General features: G+C 39.2%; 1 protein-coding gene and 8 non-coding genes across 9 annotated transcripts in view; 6 read left to right on the forward strand and 3 right to left on the reverse strand.

Moving 5' to 3' along the window:
* The window catches only part of wdr93.L (WD repeat domain 93 L homeolog), a 45,837-nt gene that overhangs the window by 13,529 nt on the left and 15,789 nt on the right, over window positions 1–16,519 (reverse strand). Inside the window, exons 6-10 of the mRNA XM_018253205.2 lie at window positions 7,239–7,375; window positions 5,733–5,802; window positions 4,823–5,006; window positions 3,115–3,182; window positions 68–154 (exon numbers count right to left, since the gene is read on the reverse strand). Of these exons, the coding sequence (XP_018108694.1) occupies window positions 68–154; window positions 3,115–3,182; window positions 4,823–5,006; window positions 5,733–5,802; window positions 7,239–7,375 (546 nt within the window). The remainder of the gene's footprint in view (window positions 1–67; window positions 155–3,114; window positions 3,183–4,822; window positions 5,007–5,732; window positions 5,803–7,238; window positions 7,376–16,519) is intronic.
* On the forward strand, window positions 8,282–8,353 carry trnad-guc. Its single transcript has one exon. It is a non-coding gene; the product is annotated as a tRNA-Asp (tRNA).
* Window positions 9,046–9,117, forward strand: trnad-guc. Its single transcript has one exon. It is a non-coding gene; the product is annotated as a tRNA-Asp (tRNA).
* Window positions 11,063–11,134, forward strand: trnad-guc. The gene has a single exon. It is a non-coding gene; the product is annotated as a tRNA-Asp (tRNA).
* trnad-guc lies at window positions 11,923–11,994 on the forward strand. The gene has a single exon. It is a non-coding gene; the product is annotated as a tRNA-Asp (tRNA).
* Window positions 13,028–13,099, forward strand: trnad-guc. Its single transcript has one exon. It is a non-coding gene; the product is annotated as a tRNA-Asp (tRNA).
* trnad-guc lies at window positions 13,482–13,553 on the reverse strand. The gene has a single exon. It is a non-coding gene; the product is annotated as a tRNA-Asp (tRNA).
* Window positions 13,940–14,011, forward strand: trnad-guc. Its single transcript has one exon. It is a non-coding gene; the product is annotated as a tRNA-Asp (tRNA).
* Window positions 14,367–14,438, reverse strand: trnad-guc. Its single transcript has one exon. It is a non-coding gene; the product is annotated as a tRNA-Asp (tRNA).

Here is a 16,519-nt window from a genome sequence, read left to right on the forward strand (position 1 = left end):
AAGATACACAATCTTTAGTTATTTACTTGGATTGGATTCCTTAAAATAACTCTATTTGGTGTGATACCTGGTTTATCCTTTGGAGGTCGGACCAGCAGGTACATAAGTAGATTGTGATTTCCTCGCCAGTGCACGCTTATTGCTTTTGGTATGGCTAAAAAACAGAGGAAATACAAATTTATCCAGTGAGATAAAAGATATGCCCAACATGTGAGTTTCAGTTCTTGTTGAACCATCACTACCAGAAACAGCTGCAGGGATCAATAGTTGGGTTTGGCATTATCACTGGATCTCCTCCTTGCGGCCAGAGGGGGCTTTGCTTTAGGGGTGGGGAGGTCGGAGGGGAGCCCCTGAGACAGCAGCCTCAGTAGGCACCGGGGCCTCCAGCCTGACCGTGTATGTATCTCATAGTTGCGTGTTGCCTTGCAGGGTTACATTGGGTTATTATGTGATGCATTTGTTTTACTACCACAATTTACTTTAATCCCAGTAGGAAGGTAACTTCAAGGGGCAGATTTTTCAAGGGTCAAATTGAAAATTTGAACTTCACATTTTCTGGGTTTTTTATGGTCAACATTGGCAAATTCTACTAGGGAATTATCCAAATTTGATTTGAGTTTCAAAAAATTTGAATTAGATTTTGAGATTTATCATACTCTGGCCCTTTAAGAAATTGAATTTGACTATTTGCAACCTAAAACCTGCCGAATTGCTGTTTAAGTCAATGGGAGACATCCAGGGACCAATTCTGAGTTGTTTGTAGCCTTCCTGACATTTGAGTTTTTTTCACAGAAAAAAATCGAGTTTTCGGGTCGATCCTATTCATCTGAGTTTAAAAAATTTGCTCTTAATATTTTTTTCTTTTTAATTAAATTTTTGAATGGTCGAATTTAGGGATGCACCGAATCCACTATTTTATTTCCTTTGTGAAAGATTTGGCCGAATACCGAACCGAGTCCGAACCCTAATTTGCATATGCAAATTAGGGGTGGGAAGGGGTAAAAAAATTTACTTCCTTGTTTTGTGACAAAAAGTCACCCGATTTCCCTCCCCACCCCTAATTTGCATATCCTGGATTCGCTGCATCCCTAGTTGAATTACAAGTTCATGAGAGTTTATGGAAGTTTAAAAATACTCACATGAATTCGAAATTTGACCTCTGATAAATGTGCCTCTAAATGTTTTGTCTCCCATTTTGAAAAAGATCAAATGCAGATGACAAAACTTCCTACTGTAGCCCTGAAACCACTTCAGGTAACCGAATGCCAATTTACTCATTTCAGTACTCCTTTTGGGACAATTATGTAGTAAATACTAATAAAGATCTTAGCTAGAACTGTATACTAGCCTTGAGCTATATACAGCCTTTGGCATAAGCACCATCTAGTGCTACAGGTACACCATTAAAGTGTTTGAAAAGCATATGAAAAGTGGTAAACACCTAGGGGGTTATTTACTAAAACTCAATTTTATCTCATTGTTTTAATAAAAAAGCTTGACCAAACTCCCATCCCAGATTCTGCCTTACTCATTGATAAAATAACTTGAACAAATCGGATTCATAAAAAAAGTAATAAAATCGAGCAAAAACCCTAATAGTACGGTTTTTTTCAGGCTTTTCTGTCGATCGCTCGATTTTTCTGGTTTTTGCCCGAAACCAAAATTTTTAGATTATCGTCTAAACCCAATGCAAACCACAATGTTCTACTCCCCTTTTTACTAATCTTTATTGATGGCATGCTCATTAACCCTGTCAACTCAGCACACTGTCTGGGGGTAATCTTTGACTACTCTCTTCTTCTCTTATCACATTAACATCACTGTCAAAACCTGTCACTTTTTCTAATATTGCCAAAATCTGTTCCTTCCTTTCACCTGCTACAGCCAAGACGCTCATGCATGCTCTCATCCTATCCCGAATAGATTACTGTAACCTTCTACTAACTGGCCTCCCTAACTCCCATCTCTCCCCTCTACAGTCTGTATTAAACACTGCTGCCAGAATTATTCTCCTCTCATCCAAAGGAGTACAGGCCCCTCCCCTGCTGAATCATGGCTTCCTATAAAACAAAGAATAACTTATAAACTCCTCCTCATTAACCTTCAAAGCCCTTCATTCCTCTGCACCTAACTACATCTCATCTCTTCTCTATATGTTCCTGGCCGAAACCTCCGCTCCTCTCAGAGCAACCGTTGGTTGCACCCCCTACTACTACTACTGCTGTTTCCCGTGTCAAACCTTTCTGTCTTGCGGCTCCTTATATTTGGAATGCCATTCCTGAATCTCTCCGGAGAGAATCCTCCTTCAGTGTTTTTAAAACAAAACGCAAAGACTACCTCTGGGAGCACCTGGATAACACTTGAACTGGAAACTGTCACTTATATGACAGTCACTCATAGTAACCTACAGAGTTTTAATACCCCTCCGAATTGTGTCCGTAATTTACCCTACGATTTAGACTGTAAGCCCCACGGGATATGGTCCTCAATCATTTTGTCTCCTTGACACTGAGCACTTAATATTTATTTTAATTATATTTTATATTTATGTGAATATTTACTACATTGTTACTTAATAATGTAGTGAACCCTTGTTTGTAAGTACGTATTTATTGTTTTGCTGTACAGTGCTTTGCCTTCAAGGAGCGCTATACAAATAAAAATATACATACATACATACATCTTCAAATTGGGACCATGACAGGCCTAAAATGGCAGATTTCCAGATTCAGGATTTTTGCAGCATTGGGGTATAATATAGCTCGAAAAATTTTCAGTTCACAGCATGACATTTATTCAGAAAACTAATGTTGCATGATATCTTCATTATATTCTATAGTTTGATAACAATGAAAGTGTCCATAGCAGGGCCTTAGAAAAAAGCCTCCAACAATTTTTTACCCATAGTATTCAATATAGCTTACTCTTTTCTGATTTCAACATCTGTCATATATAACATATTGTGGAATCTGAGTTTTTAAATAACAATCCAAAGAAAGTTTCCAAAGAAATTACAAAATTAATAATCCAGAAATACACATATAAATGTTATTGTATATGCGCTATAAAGCACACAAACCAAATAACTAGTTTTCTGTCAAACTGCATTCCTACCTGTATGATTACTTTCTGTGTCTGCTTGTAATATTCTTTCTGGCTGGATGAAATGAAACTCTGCATGCCTAAGATACAGAACAAAAACCTTTAAGAAAGTTAAAATGGGAAACATATATAACATATTTTAAAGCTTTGCATCACCAGGATGAAATAGGAAACAAAAATAGAATGAAAAGTCTAATTATGCTGAAAGCACCACTATGCCTGACTATTTAACCAGGTGGGCTAACGGGTTGATTTAATATGTACTGGAATGATAATTGTAAATTGCACAACAATTTTGCTGAAGTTTTCCTTGAAGCAATTACTGTGATCTACTAAAGGCAATGCATTTGGCTGAAATGTATGTAAATTATTTTGTTTTCCTTCTTATTTGACTAAAGGCATCTATCATGTGCAAAACATCATGCAATAGCCACAAATTTGTAAGTATTTCTCCCGTGTACCAAGGCCATTTAGTCGATTATATTTCTCACAAACTTTCCAGACTCTTTTATGTTTATTAGTGCCTCCCATATTTGTAATGATATTCATTTTTCAAACAGCTCTTTTATATTCTTGCTCTAGTTAAATGGGGAGGGGGGCAAATAATACTCTCTGATAAATAGCCCACCACCCTCAACAATTTAAGAAGCACTGTATAAAGTATTCCCGTTGGTGTGGTGCTGTTGGCCTAGGTTTGATTCCTGCTAGGGCACTATCTGCAAGGTGTTTGTTGTCTCCATGGGTACTCTCCCACCAAACAAAAACATACAGGAAGGTTAAGTGGCTCCTGGTAAAAATCGACAGTTATGTGAATGTAGACAAGGTTTTGTTCTAACGATCTCCACATGTGTTACTGCTCATTTTCCTTATTAGGTCACGCCAGCCGGACCGAATGCAATACTTTAAACCAGTGATCCCCAACCAGTAGCTCGTGAGCAACATGTTGCTCTCCAACCCCTTGCTCTCAGTGGCCTCAAAGCAGGTGCTTATTTTTGAATTTCAGACTTTGAAGTGAGTTTTAATTGTATAAAAACAAGATGTACTGCCAGGTAGAGCCTGAGCCTCTTGTAGGTTGCCATAGCCACATAGGGGCTACCAATAGCCAATCACAGCCCTTATTTGGCACCCCAAGGGACTTTTTCATGCTTGCGTTGCTCCCCAACTCTTTTTACATTTGAATGTAGCTCACAGGTAAAAAAGGTTGGGGACCCCTGCTTTAAACGATAAGGTGATCAATAGAAAATTTGCAGCAGAGCCTGCGGATTGTGTGCTCCATCCTATCCCTTATCGTTTACAGTTATGTGAATGTGTCAAGGACTCAAGCTGTAAGCTAGCTCCAATGGGGCAGCGAATGATGCTTGATCTCTGTAAAGTGCTGTGGAGCATGTTGTCGTTATTAAATAATTTTAAATAAATATTTAGATCAAAAACATTATTTGTACTGCAATTTTGTGTTATCTCCCTAGCTATCACATTTCTTATTCCCAAACAACAAATATTTAACTCAATATTAGATTTATCAACTGCATTCATTCTTCCATTATGGAGTCCCAATCAACCTCTAGTATTATCATTGCTGGGCCAAACTTACTGGCCATCTCTCCACACCCAAGGTCAAATTGGGTGGGGGCAAGGGCTTAGTCTATAAGTAGGTGACAGAAGAGGTATGTGCCTAGCACCCCTGCACCATTGCACCCTGTGCACTGCCTAATTTACTCACCTTGCTGGTTCACTTTTGGATGTATTAGCATTTTCAAAACTGAGGTATTTCTGGAAAGAGTTTGTAAATATTGCTTCTTGCTCCTCCCACTGATTACCACTAATGATGTGGTTCTGTCCGATACCAAACACAGTGTTATGCTCATACTTCTGCACTGCTTCCTGTGCACATTTGAATGTACTACCTGGATAAATTCAATAGAAACAATATCTTAGCAAGTCGAGAGTATGCTTGCGCACACATGGGCGTCCGGATGCTTAGGGTGCCCTGTCGGCTTGGCTTGACCATGCTTCTTTGTTTATCTTAAATTGTTTCAAAAGTATCCAAGTGCACCTGATGAGTGTTCTGGGTTCTCTGCCAAAAGCCAATTAAGTTAGAAACTTTGTCTAACTTTTCTCTGGCTGTTCAGTTTAGGAGATCAAAGAGAAAGTCGGGACAGTTCAGTAACAATCCAGGACTGCAGGTTGAGCCGGGACTGTTCCGCTTAAAACTGGACAGTTGGGAGGTAAGGGATGTTAAATTGAATATAGCAGGCTCTTACATAAAACATGTATCCTTGCTGGTTAGTGGCACAGACCACTAAGATTTGATGTTATTTAAATTGGCTGGTGTAATGCAATTCTCCTGTGCATCATCTTCTTCCTGTTTGGTTGCTATTACTGTCCTAATGTATTGCCACAGTGACATTATGGGGAAGGGCAAATGACTTAACAGATGGAAAGATGATGTCAGATGGCTGGGGTGATGACAACATTTAGGGATAGTGTGATGACAACATTTAGGGATGGGGTGATGGAGGTAACACGCAGGCCCAATTCAGGGAAGATATTGGCAGGGTTTTGTTTGGGTTGCAGAACTGAACCAGGCAGCCCATGTGGCAACCCTATGTGTACTTATTCTGTGTACCTACCGGTTACTGGATTTGGAGGTTTAATCTTCATTAAAAGTACTGGTGGTGCAAGTTTTATTTCAGCTTCTGTCTATAATTTAAAGCATACAAATAAAGCAAATGTAATTACATGACAGTGTTTACATTACATTTATTACATTATATATCAATGACAAAATCATTTAAGAGGAATAACTATTATATAAATTCACTAACTGTAGTGGAGGTTGAATAAAAATCACAAATAGTTTGTATTGCTCTTTCCACCTGCAGCCATCACACTCATGATGTGAGTCACTGGCAGCTTTCAGTTGCTCTGACTGGTCGATTCCAGCATGATGTATTAATTATCAAAGCACCACTGACAAACAGCATGGTTGAATTGTTTGTAATCGTAAAAATATGTTTCTCTTAAGGTGAGGAATCACAGTAAAAAACAAATAATATATCGAAAATTGTAAGAGCAAATTATTAAACAATCTTTGGAGGGGGGTACAGGGGCAGATACTAAACAGTTGCACTCCTAGACCAGGGAAGGAACCCTAAACCCCTGCTTCTGACTGTACTACCCTCGAATTCTACACCCCCAGCCCACAGTTCACATCTCAACCATAACCAAACCCTTCCTCCCCCACTGCCCACAACACAGTGAAGGAACACAGGAGTTTCACTGGTCTTCAGTTTCAATTTGTTTTGTTATTATCTAACTTTTTGTTCTTCAGCTCCGAAGTTCAAAGTGAATGCTAGTTAGGGTCCCAGTGCATCCTAGTGTAGGGATGTGTAAAATAGCCACCCCTAGTATTTTGTGCAGGCAGTCCCTCAATGTTATGGACACCTATTTGGGTCAAAAATACAGTTGGGAGGGGTACTGTTTGCTCTTTCTGCTCTGAAGCCATGCTTTCAGTGTCCATTTTGTGCTGGCTCTAGCCTGAGCTAACAGGCTGAGTCTGTGTGGAACCTGAGTATTTTAGGATTAGTAAGAATAGGCTACTCACCATTATAGGTCACTCTAGGAGTGACAGATAGACAGGTTATTTAGTTGAGCAGCTCCAGGCTCCGACGAGGAGAGTCAGAGGGATTAAGATCCCGGGTACTAATAGCCCAGAAGTAGGGACTAAGTGTATAGGAACAGGGTAGATAGATTCCCCTCAGGTTCCACTTAGGGAAAGGCTGAAAGCACCACTGGCGCCCAATTATTAAACCCTGTATCCAGTTACAGTTGCACTACACCCTGCCTCCACTCCGTTGCGAGAGCTCACTCCCTAAGATTACAGGTCTCATCCGGGGCACATATATTGGGAGTGGAGCTCAATAGTGGTGTACGATACACACAATTTACTATAGCGCTACACTAGCAACCAGACAGTTTTTAGGAAAACAGACTGTAAGATGAAAACAGAGCCTCACAATTGATTATTGAGAGGAATATATTCATCTATGAATTGCTGTATTAACAGTTTAAACATAAAAAAACACAATAATTTGTAAGTGTTCTTGGGAACAGATACAACTTTTTTAAAACCATACTTGTAAGGTTTCACTGGGTGCAGTCTGTGTAGCTGGCAAGGAAATGCTTGATAGCAGTACTGTCTGAGCATGTTCCACCTCTTTTAGCCAGGAATCCTTAGGCAATCGATACACTTCTAGCCAACATTCCTCGCTGCCTGTGTTGGGTAATATGTCTTGTTTAGTTACTTAAACTGGGATAAAAGCATTTGCACATGAATGTGAACTATTTTGCTCTGCAACCAAAGAGAAAGAGTTCTGCTAAATGAGCTGGGCATGACAGCAGAGGTTCCATTGAAAACACAATGAACTAGAAACTCAAACATGTAAAAAACACAAAAGTAAGTTTCACATAATTTATTAACCCAAATAAAAGCTAACTTTGTACAAAATAAAATAATTAGTATTCTATTTATCCAGAAAATATAGAGACAGAGGAAAAAACTGTTTCCATTAGAAAATGTTCTGACTGAAATCAGCCAAAACATACTAAGCTTAGGGTGTCTGCCAATGTATCAAGGCTGAACAGTATATTGAATAACAATTGTTGTCAAAATTTAAGTTAATCAAAATAAGTAAAAGGAGCAAACACTGTTGCCAAATAACTGCAGGATGTTAAAGGGGACCCGTCACCCAAAAAAATTATTTCAAATTCTATGTTATCATGTTTTTCAAGCAAAATGAACTTTAATTACACTATATAAATTATTTGATTATCTTGTTTCCATCAGTCTGGGAATTCATAATTATAGCATATGAATGATGAGTGATATCCCTGCAGTAAGCACCAACTATTTGGTTTTTTGGTGTGCTATCATAATTAATGTGGACATGGTTTTGTGGTAATATGGGTGTGGTTTAAAAAAACAGGGAGTGGTCAACACTGGCTTCCATTATCGGCCCACCACCATGTAGACCAGAAAAATTCCGGCCCTAGAACGCTGCACATATCCTTCCAGGGGATACAATCTGTCAGATGTTATCCTCAATTTGACATGTGGATATTTAACTAATTTTAATAAGTACATTTATATAGTTTTATATTTTGAAAATTCCTAAGCTTATCCTCGTTAGTATAGTGGTAAGTATCCCCGCCTGTCACGCGGGAGACCGGGGTTCGATTCCCCGACGGGGAGGCTATGTTTTGTATAATATTATTTTTAACCTGCACACATTTTAAAAAGTGTTTTACACAAAAGAATAAAGTGAAACATATTCGCTTTATATAAGGCTCTATGTCAAATTAGCTTCTGAATAGAAATAAATAGAGAGGAAACATGTAGTTTTTGAATGCAATTTCTTTTTCTATGTTTCAAGTTTTTTATTGAAAATTTTCCAAAAAGTTTTTCACTTATAAAGTTCCATACATCCACCTCGGTAACAGAAAAAAAGGGTCACAAGTCAACCATTTTAACTTCAAGTGTTTGACCTTCACACAATTCGGTGGGGCTATAGGAATACTAAAAAACATATAGAAAAGGAAAAAGAAAAAGAAGAAATAAGGATGGAAAAAAGAAGGGGGGGGGGAGAAATCCATAGATCCCAAACCTTCATGAATTGCCTTTGCTAGTTAATTTTTCCATAATCAATCCTCACCCCTAAGCTTAGCTTCTCAACAGCTGCTCAGAGCCCACTGAGCATGTGAGTGTTGCAAAACTTATAATCATATAATCAACTACAATCTGCAATCTGGGAGATGTTTATGAACATATGCATAAAAAGGCATGTTGAATCTAGTTATGCTTCTATCATCATAATGAAATAGTAATATCAATACAGATGCAGCATAATCAACACGGAACATCGTTCCAAAAACACAATCAGCCAATCCTCGTTAGTATAGTGGTGAGTATCCCCGCCTGTCACGCGGGAGACCGGGGTTCAATTCCCCGACGGGGAGGCTATGATATCTTTTATGCCAACATACTCTATACAATGTTATGTTATAGTCACCCTATGTGCTAAGATATATAAATATAAAAATAATAAAAATGAGAGATACATATGCAAAAAAAGGCATGTTAAATTGAATTATCCTTGTATGATCATAATCAAATAGGAACCTTGATGTCCTCTTCTCCCATTTAGTGATATACCAGTAAACCCCCGATTCTCTAAAGAATCGTTAATGAAAGAATGGTAACAACAGTGAGGCAGCAAAATGCGATGGGTGCTGATTCACTCTGCATCCCCAGGCAGCAACTGGCGACGCTAATTTGTGGGGATGTAGAGTAAATCTGTGCCTATTGCTTGTTATTACCTATCTGCTATTAGAATTCTTAAATTTTGAGTTTATTGGTAGTAAAGTGTTACTGAAAAATTTCTTTATAAACAACATTTTTTGTGAAAATGTTCTCCTGTCCTTGAATGAGTTCTCCCTGGTGAGCTGTACTTAAAATCTTGACTTTAACATCAGATGAACGCTGCACTCTTTTAAATGCAACATAAAGTTGACCATGACCAAACACAGGCTCAGATAGGTAAATGCCGACTTTATCCAATGTTTGTCCTTGTGATTTGTTGATTGTCATGGCAAATGCAGCCTTAATGGGGAATTGTCGTCGTTTAAGTTTAAAAGGTAATTCCTGGTCAGAACTGGTAAGGTCAATTCTGGGAATCAAAACAGTATCACCGCTATGGGATCCTGTAAGCACTTCTGCCTTGATAACATTTTGTCTCATGCTCTTCACAACCAACCGTGTACCGTTACATAAACCTTGCTTAGTGTTAAGGTTTCTTAACAGCATGACTATTGTTCCTACTTTGAGTATAAGATTGTGCTGTGGTAATCCAGCAGGGTTGATAGTGTTTAAATATTCTAATGGGAAATTAAGTTTCTCACTTTCGTCTTCAGAATCAATACAGTCAGTACTCAGAAAGACACAGCTTTGTCCAGGAAGTAATGCAATCACTTGGTTGTTTATCATGTCAACATCAATATTTTTTGGAGATAATATAGCCCGTTTTGCTAAAAATGGCCACCCACGCAGGTACGCAACCGGTTCCCCTCCTAGAGTGACGCTAGCGCCGCCATTAGACAAACTTGCAAAGGAGTAGCAAGATGGCCGACGCTTATACAGACTTTAGTGGGCGGATGACAAACTCGCAGAGGAGTAGCAAGATGGCCGACGCTTATACAGACTTTAGTGGGCGGATTTGGCAGTGGGCGGATGACAAAGTCGCAGAGGAGTAGCAAGATGGCTGACGCTTATACAGACTTTAGTGGGCGGATTTGGCAGTGGGCGGATGACAAAGTCGCAGAGGAGTAGCAAGATGGCCGACGCTTATACAGACTTTCGTGCAGGTACGCAACCGGTTCCCCTAGTGTGACGGTGAGCGCATCTGCCTCCCTAGATCCTAACCTTCCAGCGGTCGCCGCCTGAGTGAGCAGGAAAGAAGAGGCGGCGGGAGGCAGAAGGAGACGGTGAGCGCATCTGCCTCCCTAGATCCTAACCTTCCAGCGCATCTGCCTCCCCGATCCTAACCTGTTCTGATCCTAACCTTCCAGCACATCTGCTAATCGAAGGCCGCATCTATGTCTTTCGGCTGAAGTTGCGCGCGCATCTCATAGATCCTAACCGAAGTTGCGTGCGCATCTGCCTCCCCTCCACTCGGGACATAGATAGGCCTTCAATTAGTATATAGGATGATTTACTGAACTTAAGACACAAGTATAACATGGAACAGCATGCAAAACATAAAATCAACTACAATCTGCAATCTGAGAGATGTTTATGGACATAAGAAAAAACATGAGAAATATATATGCACAAAAGGTATGTAACATTTATGCTTTTATCATCATAATCAACACTGATCAGGACTCAAAACTATCTATCAGCCAGTCCTCGTTAGTATAGTGGTGAGTATCCCCGCCTGTCACGCGGGAGACCGGGGTTCAATTCCCCGACGGGGAGGCTTTCTTTTATCTCGACATAATTTATACATTGTTATGTTAAAAAGTGTCTTACATAAAAGAATAAAGTGAAATATGTTCACTTTTTATACCAGGCTTTATGTCAAATTAGCTTCAGACGATAAATAAATACAGAGCAATCATGCAGTTTTTGAATGTTTGTTACTTTTCTATGTTTCAAAAGTTTTTTATTGAAAATTTTATAAAAAAAAGTTTTTCACTTGTAAAGTACCATACATCCACCTTGTTAACAGAAAAAAAGAGTCACAAATCAACAATTTTAACTTCCAACATCAAATGTTACACATGTGTTTGACATGTGCACATTTCGGTGGGGCTATAGGAATACTTAAAACATAAAAAGAAAAAGAAGAAATAAAGAAGGAAAAAGAAGGAGGGGGGAGAGAAATGAGCTGCACCAACCCTGTTTTAGGTTTATCAATAGGTTAAAGTGGAATAATCAAATCTGCTTGGACAGAGATACTGAATCCATGGATGCCAAACCTTCATAAATTGCCTTTGCTAGTTAATTTTTCATAATGAATACTCACCCCTAAGCTTAGCTTCTCAAAAGCTGCTCAGAGCCCACTGAGCATGTGAGTGTTGCAAAACTTATAATCATATAATCAACTACAATCTGCAATCTGGGAGATGTTTATGAACATATGCATAAAAAGGCATGTTGAATTTAGTTTTTTTAGTATGCTTCTAGTATCACAATCAAATAGGAATCTCACCATGGACTCACCAATCAACACGGAAAAGCACTCAAAAGTAACAATCAGCCAATCCTCGTTAGTATAGTGGTGAGTATCCCCGCCTGTCACGCGGGAGACCGGGGTTCAATTCCCCGACGGGGAGGCTATCTTTTATGCCAAGATACTTTATACAATGTTATGTTACAGTCACCCTGTGTGCCAAGATATATAAATATAAAAATAATATACAAGAAAGCTACATATGCACAAAAAGGCATGTTAAATTTAATTATGCTTGTATGATCATAATCAAATAGGAACCTAGATGGCCTCTTCTCTCATTTAGTGATATATGATTTACTGAACTTAAGACACAAGTATAACACGGAACAGCTTGCAAAACATAAAATCAACTGCAATCTGAGAGATGTTCATGGACATGAGAAAAAACATGAGAAATATATATGCACAAAAAGGTATGTTGAATTTATGCTTCTATCATCATAATCAAACTATGGGTATTCCAGCGCACAGCCCGAGCAAGTATTCAGATTCCGTGGTACTTCTATCCTCTATGGCCTCCTGCTGGTCAGTAGTGTATACAATTACTTAGAGAAGTGAGGAGAGCATACCAGATGCAGATTGCTGCAAGGTGCTTTATTTCTGACTACATGTGTATGTAGCCAGAAATAAAGCACCTTGCAGCAGCAATCTGCATCTGGAAACTTTGGAAACGAAGCGCGACTGCCATGCCACAGGCGATTTTTCATTCTAGCAGGCGGAAGACAGGGGGGAAGCAGTTCGGGGACATTAGTCGCCCCAAAGAAGAGGCGATTAGTCACCGGGCGACTAAATCTCCCCGAATCTTCCCATGTACCCAACCCTAAAAGACAAGGCAAACTCCTTTGAAGATAACAATGTCCAAATCTTGGATAATAAAGACCGCTGGTTTGAAAGAGGCGCAAACGAGGCGATTCATACTTCGCACATTCATTGATGCAAGTTTCACAAGTAACACTTGTTTCTAGGAGTTGCATGATACCTTAGTAATCCTATCACAGTAACTGCAAAGCAATCACAACCTCTGCGTTTCAGGTATTTTATGCACATATGCATAAAAAGTCATGTTCAATTTAGTTATGCCTCAACTAAACATAATCAACAGGGAACAGCACTCAAAATTAATTATAAGCCAATCCTCGTTAGTATAGTGGTGAGTATCCCCGCCTGTCACGCGGGAGACCGGGGTTCAATTCCCCGACGGGGAGGCTATTTTACATAAAAAAGCTTTATACAATGCTATGTTACAGTCACACTGTGTGAAAGTTATAGGGTAGAACTTTTGATATAAAGCATAACAAAACTGGCGTAAAGATGATACCTTTATTGGCTAGCTAAGATAATAATCACAGCACTTTATAAGTGAAAAACTTTTTTTTTTTTTTTTTACAAAATTGTCAATAAAAAACTTTTAAAACATAGAAAAGTAACGTACATTCAAAAACTGCATGATTCCTCTGTATTTATTTCTCGTCAGAAGCTAATTTGACATAGAGCCTAATATAAAGCGAACATGTTTCACTTTATTCTTTTACGTAAAACAGTTTTTAACACAACATTGTATAAATTATGTTAACATAAAAAAATAGCCTCCCCGTCGGGGAATTGAACCCCGGTCTCCCGCGTGACAGGCGGGGATACTCACCACTATACTAACGAGGATTGGCTGGGCACAGTCATGTTGATTATGCTGAGTCTGTGTTATAACTAGATTCAACATGCCTTTTTATGCATAAACATCTCCCAGATTGCAGATTGTAGTTGATTATATGATTATAAATTTTGCATGCTGAAAGCCTCCTAGTGTCTGCAACATTCACATGCTCAGTGGGCTCTGAGCAGCTTTTGAGAAGCTAAGCTTAGGGGTGAGGATTGATTATGGAAAAATTAACTAGCAAAGGCAATTCATGAAGGTTTGGGATCCATGGATTCATTATCTCTGTCCAAGCTTAAAAAAGGGTTGGTGCAGCTTATTTCTGTTGAATTTAGTTATGCTTCAACGCAACATAATCAACACGGAACAGCACTCAAAATTAACTATAAGCTGATCCTCGTTAGTATAGTGGTGAGTATCCCCGCCTGTCACGCGGGAGACCGGGGTTCAATTCCCCGACGGGGAGGCTGTTTTACATAGAAAAACTTTACACAATGCTACATTCACGCTGTGTGAAAGTTATAGGGTAGAACTTTTGATATGTAGCAGAACAAAAGTGGCGTAAAGATGATACCTTTATTGGCTAGCTAAGATATAAGTGCACTTTATAAGTGAAAAACTTTTTTTTTTTAGAAAATCGTCAATAAAAAAACTTTTAAAACATAGAAAAGTAACATACATTAAAAAACTGCATGATTCCTCTGTATTTATTTATCTTCAGAAGCTAATTTGACATAAAGCGAACATGTTTCACTTTATTCTTTTACGTAAAACAGTTTTTAAAACAACATTGTATAAATTATGTTAACATAAAAGATAGCCTCCCCGTCGGGGAATTGAACCCCGGTCTCCCGCGTGACAGGCGGGGATACTGACCACTATACTAACGAGGACTGGCTGGTTGCAGCTATGGAACACTGTTCTGCCTTGATTATGCTGAGTCTGTGTTGAGGCTGCTATTTGATTATGATGACAGAAGCATAACTAGATTCAACATGCCTTTTTATGCATAAACATCTCCCAGATTGCAGATTGTAGTTGATTATATGATTATATAACCCCCCCTTCTTTTTTCCTTCTTTTTATGTTTTTTAGTATTCCTATAGCCCAACCGAAATTTGTGGATGTCAAACACATTTGTAGTTTGAAGTTAAAATGGTTGACTTGTGACCCTTTTTTTCTGTTAACAAGGTGGATGTATGTAACTTTATAATTTTCAATAAAAAAACTATTGGAACATAGAAAAAGAAAGTACATTCAAAAACTGCATGTTTCCTCTGAATTTATTTCTAGTCAGAAGCTAATTTGACATTTACATTGCAGCTATGTTGACACTGACATATATACAGAATTTTGTTTACAAAAAAAACCTGTGAGGGACAAAAGGAGAAACAACACATAAGCATAATTTGTATTGCAAGCAGTGACAGACAGGTAGGTGGGTTATGCAAAGTAGTCCAGACCAGGCACGAATTAGACCTAAGGTTTAAAGTAGATAACAGATTCCTGTAGTAGTTTGTTGCCGCCACAGCATAGGCAGAGGGTGATTTTTTTGTTGGGGGGGGCTAAAGATGGCCACATACAGGCTGGCATGAAGGCTATGGTACATAGGACGATTTATTGGCCATGACAAACCTATAATACTGTAGGTGACAAACCATGCCTAGTTTCCTTTCCACTGGCAGTAATGTTAATTGCTGGTGGGAAATTATATTACAGGCTACTTTAGTGATGCATATGTTTTTCCGCCACAATTCCCATTACTGCTGATGGGAAGAGATGCTTTGTCTGCTGCGTTAGCTACTAATTACTATCTGCAACAAAATGTCCCGTGTGCCATTGCCTTAGCTAATTTTTAATCCTGTGATCTGATAAGAATAAAGTGATGGAACTTTGAAGTATAGAGTCCCAGATAAATAAGATTAAATAAACTTTACTTTAGTTTTGAGATAGTCAGGGGTAGTTTACTGCTTGTAGAGTAAGTGGGTACTGCCCTGTCATTTAAATATTATAATTTAACCCCCATATACATTCCCAAATCAGTATTTAAAAAAATCAACCAATTGATACTTCCCTTTATATGGAACCGTAAGGTACCGAGAATTGCCTGGGAGAAATTGACAGCGGAGAGGGAGGATGGTGGACTCGCCTTACCCAACTTCCAGTTGTATTACATAGCGGCCCAAGTGTATTACCTGCACTGGTGGTATCATCCGGACCCATATAACCCAAATATGGCGCTACATGCAAATATAATAGGGTCACTGGAAGGACTTAAAAATCTTCCCCGTCGGAAAATCTCGGATGCCGGCAGTCTGCCATCCACCATCTCCACTCCTCATAGAGCCTGGACCCAAGTATTGAAAATATTTAAGAAAGGACCAATTCGGCTGAATCCACTATTACCATTATGGGGCAACTCCAACCTACTTCACTTCCGTAACCTAGAGGACTTCCTCTTCTGGCCAAGGCAGGGCATTAAATACCTGGGCGATCTTCTGCAAAACAGTACCTTCCCTTCACATACTGAACTACAAGCCAAATGCACCTCTTAGACCCTCCCACTTTTTCGATATTTCCAAATTCGACACACTTTTAAGGCCCAGTTTGGTACTCTTTCTCCTGTCCTTGCCACAATGACAATTGAAGAAACCCTCATAGCTGAACAAACAGTTAAGTTGGTGTCCAGGCTATACAAAAACCTGCTAGCCAGTGTCCCCCCTCCTTTCCACACAGCTCAGGTACGGTGGAAGACTAACATTCCAGAGCTGACCCAGGATGACTGGGACGAGGCAACAGAAACTATGTATAAAAGCTTAATAGCAATAAGGGATAGGCTGATTCAATACAAGGTGTTTCATCAACTCTATATCACCCCGCTTAAACTAAAGGCAATGGGTAAGACGGACACTGACTCCTGCCCCAGATGTGGAACTCCAGTAGCCAATTTTCTACACATGATCTGGTCTTGCCC

Source organism: Xenopus laevis, chromosome 3L (assembly GCF_017654675.1).
Source record: "Xenopus laevis strain J_2021 chromosome 3L, Xenopus_laevis_v10.1, whole genome shotgun sequence".
Taxonomy (NCBI): domain Eukaryota; kingdom Metazoa; phylum Chordata; class Amphibia; order Anura; family Pipidae; genus Xenopus; species Xenopus laevis.